Source organism: Scyliorhinus torazame, chromosome 16 (genome assembly GCF_047496885.1).
Source record: "Scyliorhinus torazame isolate Kashiwa2021f chromosome 16, sScyTor2.1, whole genome shotgun sequence".
NCBI lineage: Eukaryota > Metazoa > Chordata > Chondrichthyes > Carcharhiniformes > Scyliorhinidae > Scyliorhinus > Scyliorhinus torazame.
The window spans coordinates 75,112,263-75,129,578 of record NC_092722.1 but is presented as its reverse complement, the minus strand read 5'-3'; the positions used below and the strand labels follow the sequence as shown (position 1 = coordinate 75,129,578).

General features: G+C 52.8%; 1 protein-coding gene across 1 annotated transcript in view; it reads right to left on the bottom strand.

The window, feature by feature from the left end:
• Positions 1–17,316, bottom strand: part of LOC140392264 (uncharacterized) — a 166,779-nt gene that overhangs the window by 53,895 nt on the left and 95,568 nt on the right. The window contains exons 53-54 of the mRNA XM_072477580.1: positions 16,150–16,311; positions 1,098–1,259 (exon numbers count right to left, since the gene is read on the bottom strand). Coding sequence (XP_072333681.1) covers positions 1,098–1,259; positions 16,150–16,311 — 324 coding nt within the window. The remainder of the gene's footprint in view (positions 1–1,097; positions 1,260–16,149; positions 16,312–17,316) is intronic.

Genomic DNA, 17,316 nt, shown 5'->3' with positions numbered 1-17,316 from the left:
CCATTCAGCCCCTCTCCAGCCTGTTACACAGGAACAGGAGGAATCCCATTCAGCCCCTCTCCAGCCTGTTACACAGGAACAGGAGGAATCCCATTCAGCCCCTCTCCAGCCTGTTACACAGGAACAGGAGGAAGACCATTCAGCCCCTCTCCAGCCTGTTGCACAGGAACAGGAGGAAGCCCATTCAGCCCCTCTCCAGCCTGTTACACAGGAACAGGAGGAAGCCCATTCAGACCCTCTCCAGCTTGTTGCACAGGAACAGGAGGAAGCCCATTCAGCCCCTCGCCAGGTGTTACACAGGAACAGGAGGAAGCCCATTCAGCCCCTCTCCAGCTGTTACACAGGAACAGGAGGAAGCCCATTCAGCCCCTCTCCAGCCTGTTACACGATAGCCACATTGGGAGATTGTTTAACCAATAAATTAGACAATGGGGCTGGATTCTCCAATTCGGAGGCTCAGTGCCGATGCCGGCGTGGAAACCATTTTACGACAAGCAGCGCCGCGGTTCAGGAACGCTGAGCGGGATCCTCCTGGACGCCATGGAGGAGAGGCGAATGACCCGGTACCCCGGCCCGGGAGGAAGGCCGCCGATCGCCGTGCCTGGGCGCAGGTGGCAGTCACAGCTGTGGGCAACATCACCCGGACTGGCATGCAGTGCCAGAAGAAACTCCACGGCCTCCTCAGGGCGGCCTGGGTGAGTCGGCACCACTGTGTTCCTGGCACTAACCCCCCCCCCCCCCCCTCACACCCGTAACCCGGCACCTCCCCCCCCCCGGGGTACGGCCGAACCCCCACCCTGCCCCACATGCCAGCCACCATGGCCGGGTGCCCAACCCCTGAGTTGCATGCGTCAGACCGTCTAACGGTGTCGTTGTTTGCGTTTGCCCCCCGCCCCCCCTTAGGAGAAGGCTGCACACAACTGCCGAGAGCGGGAGAAGACGGGAGGGGTACTAGCAGAACTGCGGCAAGCGAAGAATCCCTCCCTGGGTGTTTTGCATTGTATCCCCATTTACCGCCTTAATTACATAACTTTAAGATTGGTCAGAAACAGAATTTCACAATCCCGGACTACTCGTCCTTCCAAGCAGGAACTCACCTAGCTCGTGGAATACGTTGATGCAGCGCTTCCCACAGTCTCCGACTCGACAGCACTGTTTTCTGCCCCAGCATTCGTCATCTTCCTCACATGTCTGAGCCTTCTGCTTGTCACAGATGTGTTGGGTTTCGAATGGTTCTGGACAGTCCTCGTAAAACTCCTCTGTTTCGTCAAGACACAAGATTTAGTATCAACAATTGGATCAAAATTTCACAGACACTGGCGACCCCAAGTGGAAAGAAACGTGGACACAGGGACCTTAATCTGAACCAACTCCAGACTGGGGTGAAATGGGAGGGAGTAGTGTATCTTCTCTTTAACACAGTAAAACCTGCTCTAAGAGGTCAGAGTTAAGAAACATTTTAAAGGAGGGAGAGAGGTTTAGGGAGGGAATCACAGAGCTTAGGCCTGGGAGCTGAAAGGACGGCTGCTAATGATGAAATAATTACAATTGGGCGTCTCAAGACAACAGACCTGGAGAATACAGAGATATCAGAGATAGAGAAGCTTGTAAGGGCTGGAGGAGGTTGTAGAGATCGGGAGGGTTGTAGGGACTGCAGGATGTTACAGAGATAGGGAGGATTCTAGTGGCTGGAAGACATCACAGCGATAGGGGGCAGGATTCTCTGGTTGGCGACGCCGAAATCGCGTTCGACCAAATTGCCGCGCCATGTATTAACAACCTTAGGACATTGCCTGAGGCCCACCCCCGATGCTCCGACCCCGACTGGCCGAGTTCCCGACGGCATGGGTCGCTTGTGGTCTTACCCGTCGGGAACTCGACGTGGCAGCTGCGGACTCAGTCCTGCGCCGCCACAATCGAGGGAGGGCCAATCCGCGGTAAGGGGGGGGGGGACATTATTCGGGGCAGGGGGCACTGTGGCGGGGTGGTCCGGGGCACGCAAGCCGGCCGAAGGGGGGACTATATTGTGGGCCAGTCCCGAGAGCGGACTCTGCCATGTAGCACGGCGCAACTGCTGCAGGCTGCTGCCCGCAATTCTCCGGGGCATATCGGTAGCTGGAGCCGGGTGCTCTATGCTGTCGTCCTGCTAGCCCCCAGCAAAACGGGGAATCAGTAGCCGTTTTGTGCCATTTGTTTCTGGCGTAAAACGCCGCAGTTCCCACGGTGGCGGAGGGACATAGTCCCAGGACCGGAGATTCCAGCCCAGGGAGTTTTGTAGGGGCTGGAGGAACTTAGAGGTAGGGAGGGTTGTGGTCATTTGAAGCCATGGATGTTATTTTATAATTCGTCATTGTCATGATATGCACTCATGCACATAATGAGATACAGACAGGCAGTGACAGACACCCAGTACAGCCAATCAACACACAGGACAGAACACAACCAATCACCAGGCAGTACATTAGAAGGTGGTCTCCCACTATAAAACACACGAGGCATCGACACTCTGCCTCTTTCCACTGGTGACAACTGTAGTGACAGTCAGGGTGTATATATAGTTAGCACCTTCTACACGTGGCTCAGAGCTAGTCTGGTCTAGTTAGTTATAGTAAGCACGCTTAGAATAGTAGAGTGTCAAACCCACAGCGAACTGTGTGCACTGCTTAACAAGTTCAATAAAGCATATTGAACTAACATCAAAGTTGGAGTCTACTTTCCAGTACAACTGCATCCAGTTGCAGTCCGTGTTACCCCAGGGTGATTAACACGACATGGTACCAGTAGTCTACTATCTCTAAGTGGTTTACCTCGAGTGATTCCGTGACGACCAGCAAGTGCCTTCCAGCGGCATGGAGAAGATCCAGGCTCCTCCACAGCTCCGGATCTCCGGCAATCTCGGCGCCAACTGGCGGGTCTTCAAGCAGAGGTTCCTTCTCTACTTTGAGGCCTCGAGGATGCGGTCGATGCCAGAAAAACTGCGCTGCTCTTATTAACTGCGGGGACCAAGCCATCCAGATTTTCAACTTGCTTAATTTTACGACGGCCAGGACAAGACCAAATTCAAGACTGTTTTGGAGAAGTTCGACAGTCACTGTGAAGTCGAAACAAACGAGAGCTTTGAGTGCTATATCTTCCAGCAACGCCTTCAGGGTGAGGATGAACCTTTCCAATCCTTTCTAACTCATCTCCGTATATTAGCGCAGTCCTGCAGTTATGGTGACACCGCTGATTCCATGATCAGGGATCAGATCGTGTTTGGGGTGCACTCCGATTCCTTGCGGGAGCAACTCCTCAAAATTAAGTACATGACCCTGCCAGTCGCAATCGAGACGCGTACAGTGCATGAGCATGCGAGAAATCGGTATTCCCGTTTCAAATCGGCAGAATACGAAAAACTTGCCTCCCACGAGGCAGAGGGTGTACAGGCCATCGCCCGGATGCAGTGCCTCAGTATCGATGAAAGCGGCCATTTTGTGCGCTTTTCCCGGGGCCCCATGCATGCACAACACGAACGGGCGAACGAAGCGTCCAAAAACCAAGCTGCGCCGGAGCGAACATCGGCTGACCGCACTGCGCATGTGTGACGATGCATGGAGCGTAACAACGTCAACGTCATGACATGCCTGAACTGCGGCACCGCCCACTTAAAGTGGCAATGCCCTGCAAAATGCAGATGATGTTTAAATTGCGAGAAGCCTGGACATTATGCAGCCTTATGCAGGTCTGCACCACCAGTCAAGGGCCAGCGATCCCAATTCCAACGTAAGCGCGTTCAATGTGTACAGCAAGGTTTACTGGATTCTGATCCTGGTAGCACTACGGATCCAGAGGACGACCGCCTGGAGTCCCGCTATCGTGTGGGCATCATAGCTACATGTGAGTATGCCTCCTCAAATTCAGCAAGATGCCTATCTATCCTCAATGTGGATTCCGCGGACGAATGGCGTGCTGTCATACAAATTAAACATAATTACTTAATTATAATTTAGATATAATTATATCTAAGCCAGAGATCGGAGAGTACTATATTTAGCTTTCACATTTATAGTAGAAATCTAGTGCTAGGAAACAGATAGCTAACAGAAACTTAAAACATTTAAAAAAAACTTTTAACTTTAATTTACAAATTAATTGACGCAATGTCAGTTAAAGGGGTGCAGTGCTCTGACTGTGAGATGTGGCAGGTCCGGGAAGCTTCCAGCGTCCCGGATGGCTTCATCTGCAGAAAGTGCACCCAACTGGAGCTCCTCACAGACCGCATGGTTCAGTTGGAGCAGCAATTGGATGCACTTAGGAACATGCAGGTGGCGGAAAGCGTCATAGATCGCAGTTATGTAAATATGGTCACACCCAAGGTGCAGGCAGAGAAATGGGTGACCACCAGAAAGGGCAGGCAGTCAGTGCAGGAATCCCCTGTGGTTGTCCCCCTCTCGAACAGGTATACCCCTTTGGATACTGTCGGGGGGGATAGCCTATCAGGGAAAAACAGCAGCAGCCAGAGTAGTGGCACCACGGCTGGCTCTGATGTTCAGAAGGGAGGGTCAAAGCGCAGAAGAGCAGTAGTAATAGGGGACTCTATAGTCAGGGGCACAGATAGGTGCTTCTGTGGATGTGAAAGAGACTCCAGGATGGTATGTTGCCTCCTGGTGCCAGGGTCCAGGATGTCTCCGAACAGGTAGAGGGCATCCTGAAGGGGGAGGGCAAACAGGCAGAGGTCGTTGTACATATTGGTACTAACGACATAGGCAGGAAGGGGCATGAGGTCCTGCAGCAGGAGTTCAGGGAGCTAGGCAGAAAGTTAAAAGACAGGACCTCTAGGGTTGTAATCTCGGGATTACTCCCTGTGCCACGTGCCAGTGAGGCTAGAAATAGGAAGATAGAGCAGCCAAACACGTGGCTAAACAGCTGGTGTAGGAGGGAGGGTTTACGTTATCTGGACCACTGGGAGCTCTTCCGTGGCAGGTGTGACCTGTATAAGAAGGACGGGTTGCATCTAAACTGGAGAGGCATAAATATCCTGGCCGCGAGCTTTGCTCGTGTCACACGGGAGGGTTTAAACTAGTATGGCAGGGGGGTGGGCACGTGAGCAATAGGTCAGAAGGTGAGAGCATTGAGGGAGAACTAGGGAATAGGGACAGTGTGGCTCTGAGGCAGAACAGACAGGGAGAAGTTGCTGAACACAGCGGGTCTGGTGGCCTGAAGTGCATATGTTTCAATGCAAGAAATATTACGGGTAAGGCAGATGAACTTAGAGCTTGGATTCGTACTTTGAACTATGATGTTGTTGCTATTACAGAGACCTGGTTGAGGGAAGGGCCGGATTGGCAGCTAAACGTTCCAGGATTGAGATGTTTCAGGCGGGATAGAGTGGGATGTAAAAGGGGTGGCGGAGTTGCGCTACTGGTTAGGGAGAATATCACAGCTGTACTACGGGAGGACACCTCAGAGGGCAGTGAGGCTATATGGGTAGAGATCAGGAATAAGAAGCGTGCAGTCACAATGTTGGGCGTTTACTACAGGCCTCCCAACAGCCGGTGGGAGATAGAGGAGCAGATAGGTAGACAGATTTTGGAAAAGAGTAAAAACAACAGGGTTGTGGTGATGGGAGACTTCAACTTCCCCAATATTGACTGGGACTCACTTAGAGCCAGGGGCTTAGACAGGGCAGAGTTTGTAAGGAGCATCCAGGAGGGCTTCTTAAAACAATATGTAGACAGTCCAACTAGGGAAGGGGCGGTACTGGACCTGGTATTGGGGAATGAGCCCGGCCAGGTGGCAGAAGTTTCAGTAGGGGAGCATTTCGGGAACAGTGACCACAATTCAGTAAGTTTTAAAGTGCTGGTGGACAAGTGCTGGTTATCCTAGGATAAGAGTTGTCCTAGGATGAATGTGCTAAATTGGGGGAAGGCTAATTATAACAATATTAGGCGGGAACTGAAGAACCTAGATTGGGGGCGGATGTTTGAGGGCAAATCAACATCTGACATGTGGGAGGCTTTCAAGTGTCAGTTGAAAGGAATTCAGGACCGGCATGTTCCTGTGAGGAAGAAGGATAAATACGGCAATTTTCGGGAACCTTGGATAACAAGACATATTGTAGGCCTCGCCAAAAAGAAAAAGGAGGCATTTGTCAGGGCTAAAAGGCTGGGAACAGACGAAGCCTGTGTGGAATATAAGGAAAGTAGGAAGGAACTTAAGCAAGGAGTCAGGAGGGCTAGAATGGGTCACGAAAAGTCATTGGCAAATAGGGTGAAGGAAAATCCCAAGGCTTTTTACACGTACATAAAAAGCAAGAGGGTAGCCAGGGAAAGGGTTGGCCCACTGAAGGATAGGCAAGGGAATCTATGTGTGGAGCCAGAGGAAATGGGCGAGGTACTAAATGAATACTTTGCATCAGTATTCACCAAAGAGAAGGAATTGATAGATGTTGAGTCTAGAGAAGGGTGTGTAGATAGCCTGGGTCACATTGAGATCCAAAAAGACGAGGTGTTGGGCGTCTTAAAAAATATTAAGGTAGATAAGTCCCCAGGGCCTGATGGGATCTACCCCAGAATACTGAAGGAGGCTGGAGAGGAAATTGCTGAGGCCTTGACAGAAATCTTTGGATCCTCGCTGTCTTCAGGTGATGTCCCGGAGGACTGGAGAATAGCCAATGTTGTTCCACTATTTAAGAAGGGTAGGAAGGATAATCCAGGGAACTACAGGCCGGTGAGCCTTACTTCAGTGGTAGGGAAATTACTGGAGAGAATTCTTCGAGACAGGATCTACTCCCATTTGGAAGCAAATGGACGTATAAGTGAGAGGCAGCATGGTTTTGTGAAGGGGAGGTCGTGTCTCATTAACTTGATAGAGTTTTTCGAGGAGGTCACTAAGATGATTGATGCAGGTAGGGCAGTGGATGTTGTCTATATGGACTTCAGTAAGGCCTTTGACAAGGTCCCTCATGGTAGACTAGTACAAAAGGTGAAGTCACACGGGATCAGGGGTGAGCTGGCAAGGTGGATACAGAACTGGCTAGGTCATAGAAGGCAGAGAGTAGCAATGGAAGGATGCTTTTCTAATTGGAGGGCTGTGACCAGTGGTGTTCCACAGGGATCAGTGCTGGGACCTTTGCTGTTTGTAGTATATATAAATGATTTGGAGGAAAATGTAACTGGTCTGATTATTAAGTTTGCAGACGACACAAAGGTTAGTGGAATTGCGGATAGCGATGAGGACTGTCAGAGGATACAGCAGGATTTAGATTGTTTGGAGACTTGGGCGGAGAGATGGCAGATAGAGTTTAATCCGGACAAATGTGAGGTAATGCATTTTGGAACGTCTAATGCAGGTAGGGAATATAGTGAATGGTAGAACCCTCAAGAGTATTGAAAGTCAGAGAGATCTAGGTGTACAGGTCCACAGCTCACTGAAAGGGGCAACACAGGTGGAGAAGGTAGTCAAGAAGGCATATGGCATGCTTGCCTTCATTGGCCGGGGCATTGAGTATAAGAATTGGCAAGTCATGTTGCAGCTGTATAGAACCTTAGTTAGGCCACACTTGGAGTATAGTATTCAATTCTGGTCGCCACACTAACAGAAGTATGTGGAGGCTTTAGAGAGGGTATAGAAGAGAGTTACCAGAATGTTGCCTGGTATGGAGGGCATTAGCTATGAGGAACGGTTGAATAAACTTGGTTTGTTCTCACTGGAACGACAGAGGTTGAGGGGCGACCTGATAGATGTCTACAAAATTATGAGGGGCATAGACAGAGTGGATAGTCAGAGGCTTTTGCCCAGGGTAGAGGGGTCAATTATTAGGGGGCATAGGTTTTAAGGTGAGAGGGGCAAGGTTTAGAGTAGATGTACGAGGCAGGTTTAATACACAGAGGGTAGTGGGTGCCTGGAACTCGCTACCGGAGGAGGTGGTGGAAGCAGGGACGATAGTGACATTTAAGGGGCATCTTGACAAATACATGAATAGGATGGGAATAGAGGGATATGGACCCAGGAAGTGTAGAAGATTGTAGTTTAGTCGGGCAGCATGGTCAGCACGGGCTTGGAGGGCCGAAGGGCCTGTTCCTGTGCTGTACATTTCTTTGTTCTTTGTTCTAAATCAATGTAGGATCCAGTTCAAGCTGGAAACGGGTGCTTCTGCCAATCTCATCTCTCAAGCTGATTTTGACCGCATTAAAAAGCAACCCAAAATTCCTCCACCAGCCTGCCAGCTCCTCGATTGTAATGGCAATGCCACAACTGCGCTCGGATCTTGTCCTCTATTCATCTCCAACAAGACCATCAATGTCACACTGCGATTCGAAATCGTCAAGCCTGATAAGGCATCCCTGCTTGGTGCCCATGCATGCAAGCTACTCAACTTCGTACAGCGAGTCCATGCCATGTCTTCTTCCAATGTGGACCTTCAGGCTGACATGGATGACATCCTTGCTCAATATCCAGATGTGTTTGATGGAATGGGTACTCTGCCATACTGCTACAAGATCCTACTCAGGCCTGATGCCAAGCATGTAATCTATGCACCACGCCGGGTGCCGGCTCCTCTGAAGGAATGTTTAAAGGCACAGCTACAGGAGCTCCAAGACGGGGGCATCATCTCCAAAGTGATGGAACCGACTGACTGGGTCAGCTCGATGGTCTGTGTGAAGAAGCCCTCAGGAGAGTTGCGGATATGCATAGATCCCAAAGATCTTAAGCAGAACATAATGCGGGAACACTACCCGATCCCGAAACAGGAGGAACTGATCAGTGAGATGGTACACGCCAAATTCTTCACGAAGCTAGATGCATCGCATGGTTTCTGGTAGATACAACTGGACGAGACCAGCAGGGAGCTCTGCACGTTCAACACACCATTTGGCAGGTACTGTTATAACCGTATGCCGTTCGGCATTGTCTCAGCCTCTGAAATCTTCCACAGGATCATGGAGCAGATGATGGAGGGCATTGAGGGTGTGCGTGTCTACGTAGATGATGTAATCATATGGTCCACGACCCCCGAGGAACACATATCTCGCCTCAAACAAGTCTTTTGACGTGTCCATGCAAACGGCCTCAAGCTGAACAAGGCCAAGTGCTCCTTTGGCATTTCAACCATCAAGTTCTTGGGCGACCAGATATCCCAGCAGGATGTGCGCCCAGTTTTGGATAAGGTCAAGGCCATTAACGCCATGAAGAACCTGGAAGACAAGAATGCGGTACTACGCTTCCTCGGAATGGTGAATTTCTTGGGACAATTCATTCCCAACCTGGCCTCACACACCACGGCTCTCAGGCATCTGGTGAAGAAGTCCACTGCATTCCAGTGGCTACCCACATATCAAGCAGAGTGGCTCGAGCTCAAAGCAAAGCTCACCACTGCTCCGGTACTAGCGTTTTTTGACCTGGACAGGGAAACAAAAATCCCCATGGACGCAAGCTAGGACGGCATTGCTGCGGTGCCCCTCCAGAGGGATGACTCCTCGTCCTGGGCTCCAGTTGCTTATGCGTCAAGGGCCTTGACTCCTACTGAACAGAGGTATGCCCAGATAGAAAAAGAGTGCCTGGGCCTCCTAACCGGTATTGTAAAGTTCCATGACTATGTCAACGGTCTACCAACCTTCACAGTGGAGACTGACCACAGACCCTTGGTCCACATCATTCAGAAGGACTTGAATGACATGACGCCCAGGCTTCAGCGCTGTTATGGGCCAGGGTTTAGAGAATCCCAAAGTGTATCATGGAGTTCACCTGACCCACAACTTTTACTAGATTGTGGTATGGGGAGCACACGGCTCACTCTACAGGTGTGGTACAGCAGAAAATGGACCAGTGTTTTTTAAAACAAAACAATGTTTATTCTATGAACTCAAGTTAGCCTTTCTAAAACAAACAGTGAACATCTTCGCAACCAGTAAATCAAATACACCCCCCAAAGAATACAAAACTAAGTAATCTGTATGCTGTTCTTTTAACATCCAAAAACGTAACAAACCTTCAAACAGGAGCACATTAGGGTTTACATTCAATACTGAAATCATTTATAATTCTGAATTCACCAAATCATTAAGATAGTCTTTGGATGGCAGACTTCAGATGCAGCTCCCTGATAAAACACAGACACATCCAAGCTCTTCTCAAACTGAAACTAAAAAGCAGAAGTGGAGCTCAGCTCCACCCACACTCTGACATCACTCCAGTAACATGAGCAGCTCCATTTCTTAAAGGTACATTTCTTAAACACCCATTTCTTAAAGGGTACTCTCACATGACAAGCGTATTCTCCTTCGTCGCCGAAGGTACGATTTTGGGTTAGTATACACACCAGGCAAGGAGCTGATAATTGCGGATGCCGTGTCCCGCTCCATCACCTCGTCCTGTGAACAGGTTGATTTCATCCGCCAGATTGAGGCACAGGTGCAACTGTGTGCCAGCAACCTCCCGGCCTCAGATGAAAGAGTGATCAGCATTCGTGAAGAGACTGCCAAAGACCCTCTTCTGCAGCATGTAATGCACCATGTTGCAAATGGCTGGCAAAAAGGGCAATGCCCTCAGTTCTTCAATGTGAAGGATGACCTGACAGTCGTCGAGAGGATCCTCCTCAAGCTGGATCGTATCGTTATTCCTCATAGTCTGCAGAGCTTAGTGCTCAAACAAATCCACGAGGGACACCGAGGTGTCGAAAAGTGTAGGCGCAGGGCCCGGCAGGCTGTCTATTGGCCTGGAATCAGCCAGGACATATCCAACATGGTCCTCAATTGTGCGACCTGCTAGTGTTTCCAGCCTGCTCAGGCGAAGGAAACGCTCCAGCAACATGAGATCGGGACCTCTCCATGGTCCAAGGTGGGAATAGACCTTTTTAACGCCAATGGGCGTGACTATGTGCTCATCATAGATTACTTCTCAAGTTACCCGGAAGTGGTGAAACTGTCAGACCTCACATCAAGGACAGTCATTAAGGCCTGCAAGGAGACATTTGCCAGGCATGGCATTCCACTCACTGTCATGAGTGACAATGGTCCCTGCTTCCACAGCCAAGAGTGGTCTAATTTTGCCAAGTCGTACCAATTCAAACACATTACCTCAAGCCCAACTACCCGCAGTCCAATGGGAAGGTCGAGAAAGGGGGAAAGGGGTCCAAATAGTGAAACAACTGCTCTGCAAGGCTGCGGACTCTGCTTCTGACTTCAACCTTGCGCTGTTGGCGAACAGGGCAACCCCTCTGCCCACCGGTATGTCTCCGGCTCAACTCCTCATGAATAGAGACCTGTGGACAACTGTTCCAGCCATACACTTACCAGACCTAGATCACCTCCTAGTGCTGCAAAAGGTGCAGCAACTCAGGAACCAGCAAAAGCTGACGTACGATGCTCATGCTACCGATTTGCCTGTGCTATCTCCGGAAGATGCTGTTCGGATCAAGCTACCTGATGGAGGCTGGTTAGCCCCAGCTGTTGTTGTTCGACAGGCTGCTCCCAGGTCGTTTGTGGTTCGTATGGCTGATGGCTCCATTGTCAGGCACAACAGAAGGGCACTGTGCAAAGTTGCCTGCCCACCAAAGATCCTACTTTTTCAGATGTTATGCCTCCTCCGGACACATCGCACCACGAGGCCACCAGTCTGGCTGCAATCCCGCCTGTCAAGGCAATGACATCCACACCTCCACCTCTCAGGCGGTCGACAAGGATCAGACGCAAGCCCCAAAGATTGGACTTATAGACATTTATCTTGTAAATTTTGTTCTGTATCTGCACGCTAGACACCTCTTATGTTTATATTCATCCACTCGCCATTTAATGTAAATAGTTCCACATGTAAATACAGTCGCATATGCTCCAAGCAACCAACATTTTTTTTTTTTAAAAAGGGGGGATGTCATGATATGCACTCATGCACATAATGAGATACAGACAGGCAGTGACAGACACCCAGTACAGCCAATTAACACACAGGACAGAACACAACCAATCACCAGGCAGAACACTAGAAGGTGGTTTCCCACTATAAAACACACGAGGCATCGACACTCTGCCTCTTTCCACTGGTGACAACTGTAGTGACAGTCAGGGTGTATATATCAGTTATCACCTTCTACACGTGGCTTAGAGCTTGTCTGGTTTAGTTAGTTATAGTAAGCATGCTTAGATTAGCAGAGTGTCAAACCCACAGCGAACTGTGTGCACTGCTTAACAAGTTCAATAAAGCGTATTGAACGAACACCAAAGTTTGGAGTCTACTTTCCAGTACAACTGCATCCAGTTGCAGTCCGTGTTACCCCAGGGTGATTAACACGACAGACATTGCCTGTCGTATTTCCGTTCAGCAATAATTGCTTTACATGAGCTGGTGTGTTAAGGTCCGGCTGGAACAATTTGGAATATGACGGCACGGTGGCACAACGGTTAGCACCGTTGTGGACCCGGGTTCAATACCAGCACCGGGTGACTGTCCCTGTGAAGTTTTCATATTCTGCCTGTGTCTGCGCGGACTCACGCCCGCAAACCAAAGATGTGAAGGGCAGGTGGATTGGCCACTCTAAATTGCCCCTAAATTGGAAAATTTTAAAAAAAAGAATTGTTTGGAATTACTAACATTCTCAAGATCTCATGGGGTTATCCCTCTAACATTTACTCTCTCCCTATGAGTCACTCGTCCATCTTGTGGACTCCATCTCTCTCTCAGTCGATCACCATGTATCTCTCTGGGACTTACTATCTTTCTGTGTCTGTCAGTCACCCTCGCAAGCGAGACTTCTCCCCTCTCTGACATGTCCGATCTCTCTCATTCTCCTGTCGCATGCTCCATCTGACCTCTCTCTGGCTCCCTGTCCCCTCTCTCACGCACGGTCCCTCACCCGCCCTCTCTCCTCTCTCGCCCGCCCTCTCTCCTCTCTCGCCCGCCCTCTCTCCACTCTCGCCCGCCCTCCCTCCACTCTCGCCCGCCCTCCCTCCACTCTCGCCCGCCCTCCCTCCACTCTCGCCCGCCCTCCCTCCACTCTCGCCCGCCCTCCCTCCACTCTCGCCCGCCCTCCCTCCACTCTCGCCCGCCCTCCCTCCACTCTCGCCCGCCCTCCCTCCACTCTCGCCCGCCCTCCCTCCACTCTCGCCCGCCCTCCCTCCACTCTCGCCCGCCCTCCCTCCACTCTCGCCCGCCCTCTCTCCACTCTCGCCCGCCCTCTCTCCACTCTCGCCCGCCCTCTCTCCACTCTCGCCCGCCCTCTCTCCACTCTCGCCCGCCCTCTCTCCACTCTCGCCCGCCCTCTCTCCACTCTCGCCCGCCCTCTCTCCACTCTCGCCCGCCCTCTCTCCACTCTCGCCCGCCCTCTCTCCACTCTCGCCCGCCCTCTCTCCACTCTCGCCCGCCCTCTCTCCACTCTCGCCCGCCCTCTCTCCACTCTCGCCCGCCCTCTCTCCACTCTCGCCCGCCCTCTCTCCACTCTCGCCCGCCCTCTCTCCACTCTCGCCCGCCCTCTCTCCACTCTCGCCCGCCCTCTCTCCACTCTCGCCCGCCCTCTCTCCACTCTCGCCCGCCCTCTCTCCACTCTCGCCCGCCCTCTCTCCACTCTCGCCCGCCCTCTCTCCACTCTCGCCCGCCCTCTCTCCACTCTCGCCCGCCCTCTCTCCACTCTCGCCCGCCCTCTCTCCACTCTCGCCCGCCCTCTCTCCACTCTCGCCCGCCCTCTCTCCACTCTCGCCCGCCCTCTCTCCACTCTCGCCCGCCCTCTCTCCACTCTCGCCCGCCCTCTCTCCACTCTCGCCCGCCCTCTCTCCACTCTCGCCCGCCCTCTCTCCACTCTCGCCCGCCCTCTCTCCACTCTCGCCCGCCCTCTCTCCACTCTCGCCCGCCCTCCCTCCACTCTCGCCCGCCCTCCCTCCACTCTCGCCCGCCCTCCCTCCACTCTCGCCCGCCCTCCCTCCACTCTCGCCCGCCCTCCCTCCACTCTCGCCCGCCCTCCCTCCACTCTCGCCCGCCCTCCCTCCACTCTCTCCCGCCCTCCCTCCACTCTCGCCCGCCCTCCCTCCACTCTCGCCCGCCCTCCCTCCACTCTCGCCCGCCCTCTCTCCACTCTCGCCCGCCCTCTCTCCACTCTCGCCCGCCCTCTCTCCACTCTCGCCCGCCCTCTCTCCACTCTCGCCCGCCCTCTCTCCACTCTCGCCCGCCCTCTCTCCACTCTCGCCCGCCCTCTCTCCACTCTCGCCCGCCCTCTCTCCACTCTCGCCCGCCCTCTCTCCACTCTCGCCCGCCCTCTCTCCACTCTCGCCCGCCCTCTCTCCACTCTCGCCCGCCCTCTCTCCACTCTCGCCCGCCCTCTCTCCACTCTCGCCCGCCCTCTCTCCACTCTCGCCCGCCCTCTCTCCACTCTCGCCAGCCCTCTCTCCACTCTCGCCAGCCCTCTCTCCACTCTCGCCAGCCCTCTCTCCACTCTCGCCCGCCCTCTCTCCACTCTCGCCCGCCCTCTCTCCACTCTCGCCCGCCCTCTCTCCACTCTCGCCCGCCCTCTCTCCACTCTCGCCCGCCCTCTCTCCACTCTCGCTCGCCCTCTCTCCACTCTCGCCCGCCCTCTCTCCACTCACCCGCCCTCTCTCCACTCTCACCCGCCCTCTCTCCACTCTCACCCGCCCTCTCTCCACTCTCACCCGCCCTCTCTCCACTCTCACCCGCCCTCTCTCCACTCTCACCCGCCCTCTCTCCACTCTCACCCGCCCTCTCTCCACTCTCACCCGCCCTCTCTCCACTCTCACCCGCCCTCTCTCCACTCTCACCCGCCCTCTCTCCACTCTCACCCGCCCTCTCTCCACTCTCACCCGCCCTCTCTCCACTCTCACCCGCCCTCTCTCCACTCTCACCCGCCCTCTCTCCACTCTCACCCGCCCTCTCTCCACTCTCACCCGCCCTCTCTCCACTCTCATGCCCCCTCTCTCATGCGCCCTCTCTCCTCTCTAACGCGCCCACCCCCGTGTCTGCGTGGGTTTCCTCCGGGTGCTCCGGTTTCCTCCCACAGACCAAAGATGTGCAGATTAGGTGGATTAGCCATGCTAAATTGCCCTTCGTGCCCAAAAAAGGTTAGTTGGGGTTACGGGGATAGGATGGAGGTGTAGGGATGAGGTGGAGGTGTGGTCTTGGGTAGGGTGCTTTCTCCAAGGGCCGGTGCAGGCCTGATGGGCTGAATGGCCTCCTTCTGCACTGTAAATTCGATGATTCTATGATCTGGTGTACTGTGCACGGTTTTGGTCTTCGTACTAAAGAAATTACTGAAATTATATTTGGAGCGGTTGAGAGAAAAGTCACCTGACTAATTCCTGTGATGAAGGGGGGATTATTTTATGAAGAATGGCCCGGGATTGTAATCTGCCTCTCTGGATCGAGAACTGCACAGATTACCAACCCTCTCACCCCTGTCACAATCCTCTCTGCACTCTACAGCAACCATTTGTCCCCTCAGATTGACTCTCATGCAACTGTCCTCTCTCATGCGGCCTCTCTCCTCCCTCACGAGTCCTCTCTCCTTGCTCAGGCACACTCCCCCACCCCCCCTCTCTCACCTGCTTCCTCCCATCGATCACGTGCCCGCTCCCCCCGATCACGCGCCCTCGCCCCTCGATCACGTGCCCTCTCCCCCCGATCACGCGCCCTCTCCCCTCGATCACGCGCCCTCTCCCCTCGATCACGCGCCCTCTCCCCTCGATCACGCGCCCTCGCCCCTCGATCACGTGCCCTCTCCCCCCGATCACGCGCCCTCTCCCCTCGATCACGCGCCCTCTCCCCTCGATCATGCGCCCTCTTCCCTCGATCACGCGCCCTCGCCCCTCGATCACGCGCCCTCGCCCCTCGATCACGCGCCCTCGCCCCTCGTTCACGCGCCCCCTCCCCTCGATCACGCGCCCCCTCCCCTCGATCACGCGCCCTCTCCCCTCGATCACGTGCCCTTGCCCATCGATCACACGCCCTCGCCCCTCGATCACTTTCCCTCTCCCCTCGATCACGCGCCCTCTCTCACACGTCATCTCCCCTCTCCCAAATTCCATCTCCCCTTTTCCATGTGCCCTCTCCACTCTCATACTATCACTGACCTGCTAAACTCCATCTTCTCTCACTCACCCTGTCCCCTCGAAGTCACCCTCTCCCTTCGCACAAACTCTACTCTTTTACAGACCCTCCCGGTCTTGTTCTCACCTTTCTTGTGGAAGGTGTAGACACATCGTTTCCCACAGTCTCCGACTTGACAACACTTCTTCCAGCCTGTGCAATCATCGTCTCTCTCACACTTCTCCGCCTCCCCCTTGTCACAGATGTGTTGCGTCGTGGAAGGTTCTGGACATTCCCTGTCACGCTTCCCTGTTTTAAAATCGAGAACGCAATGAGAGGCAGGTTTCGCAAATCAGCAACTAAAATACCAAGAATGTTAGAGATTCCAGGGACAGGGAGCGAGGGCAACAATCCAAGGAGGGATTTGAAAACAAGGATGGTGATTCTAGAATCTGAGGAAATGCCAGACCAATGGAACATTGTCTTTAATTTCCAGAGGAATCAAATTAAAAGGAGCGAAGTTTTGCTCCAGTTGTACAGGTTACAGTGAGACCACATCTGGAGCACTGGGCATGGTGTTGGTCTCCATACTAAAGAAATTACTTAATTATATTCAGAGCCATTCAGAGAGGGCTGGCTTGACTGATTCCTGGGATGGAGGGAGGATTAGCTTATGAAGAAAGGGTGAGCAGTTTGGGTCTGTCTCCATTAGATTCAGAAAAATACAAGATCTTGATGGGGCCTGTCAGAGTGGATGCTGGGATGATGTTGCCCCCTCATGGGGAAAGACTGTGACTGGACGACTGGAGATGAGGAGAATTTCATTCTCTGCGTGGGGTGCGAGGCTGTAGAATTTACTTCTCCAGAAAGCAGCACAGGCTGGGTCATTGAATGTATTCAAGGTCGAGTTAAATAGAGTTTTCATTGACAAGGGACTCAAAGGGTATGGGCGGGGTAGACAGAAAGGTGAAGCTGAGGCCACAATGAGATCAGCCATGATCTGATCGAATGGTGGGGAAAGCCCCTGGATCCAAACTGAACTGAGCAGCTCCAGCTGGGAATTGAAGAAGTATTTATTCTTGAATGGGTTGTCGGCATTAATTGCCCATCCCTAATTGCCCTAAGGTGGTGGTGAGAAATTCTCTACAATACAACTGAGTGCTTAGACGGCAGGGAACACTCAACCACATTGCTCTGGATCACATGGAGGCCAGATGAGATAAGTATGGCAGGTGTCCGTCTCTGAAGGATGTTAGTGAACCAGATGTGTTTTTATGATAATCAATGATAGTTATATGGTAACCTTTACTGAGA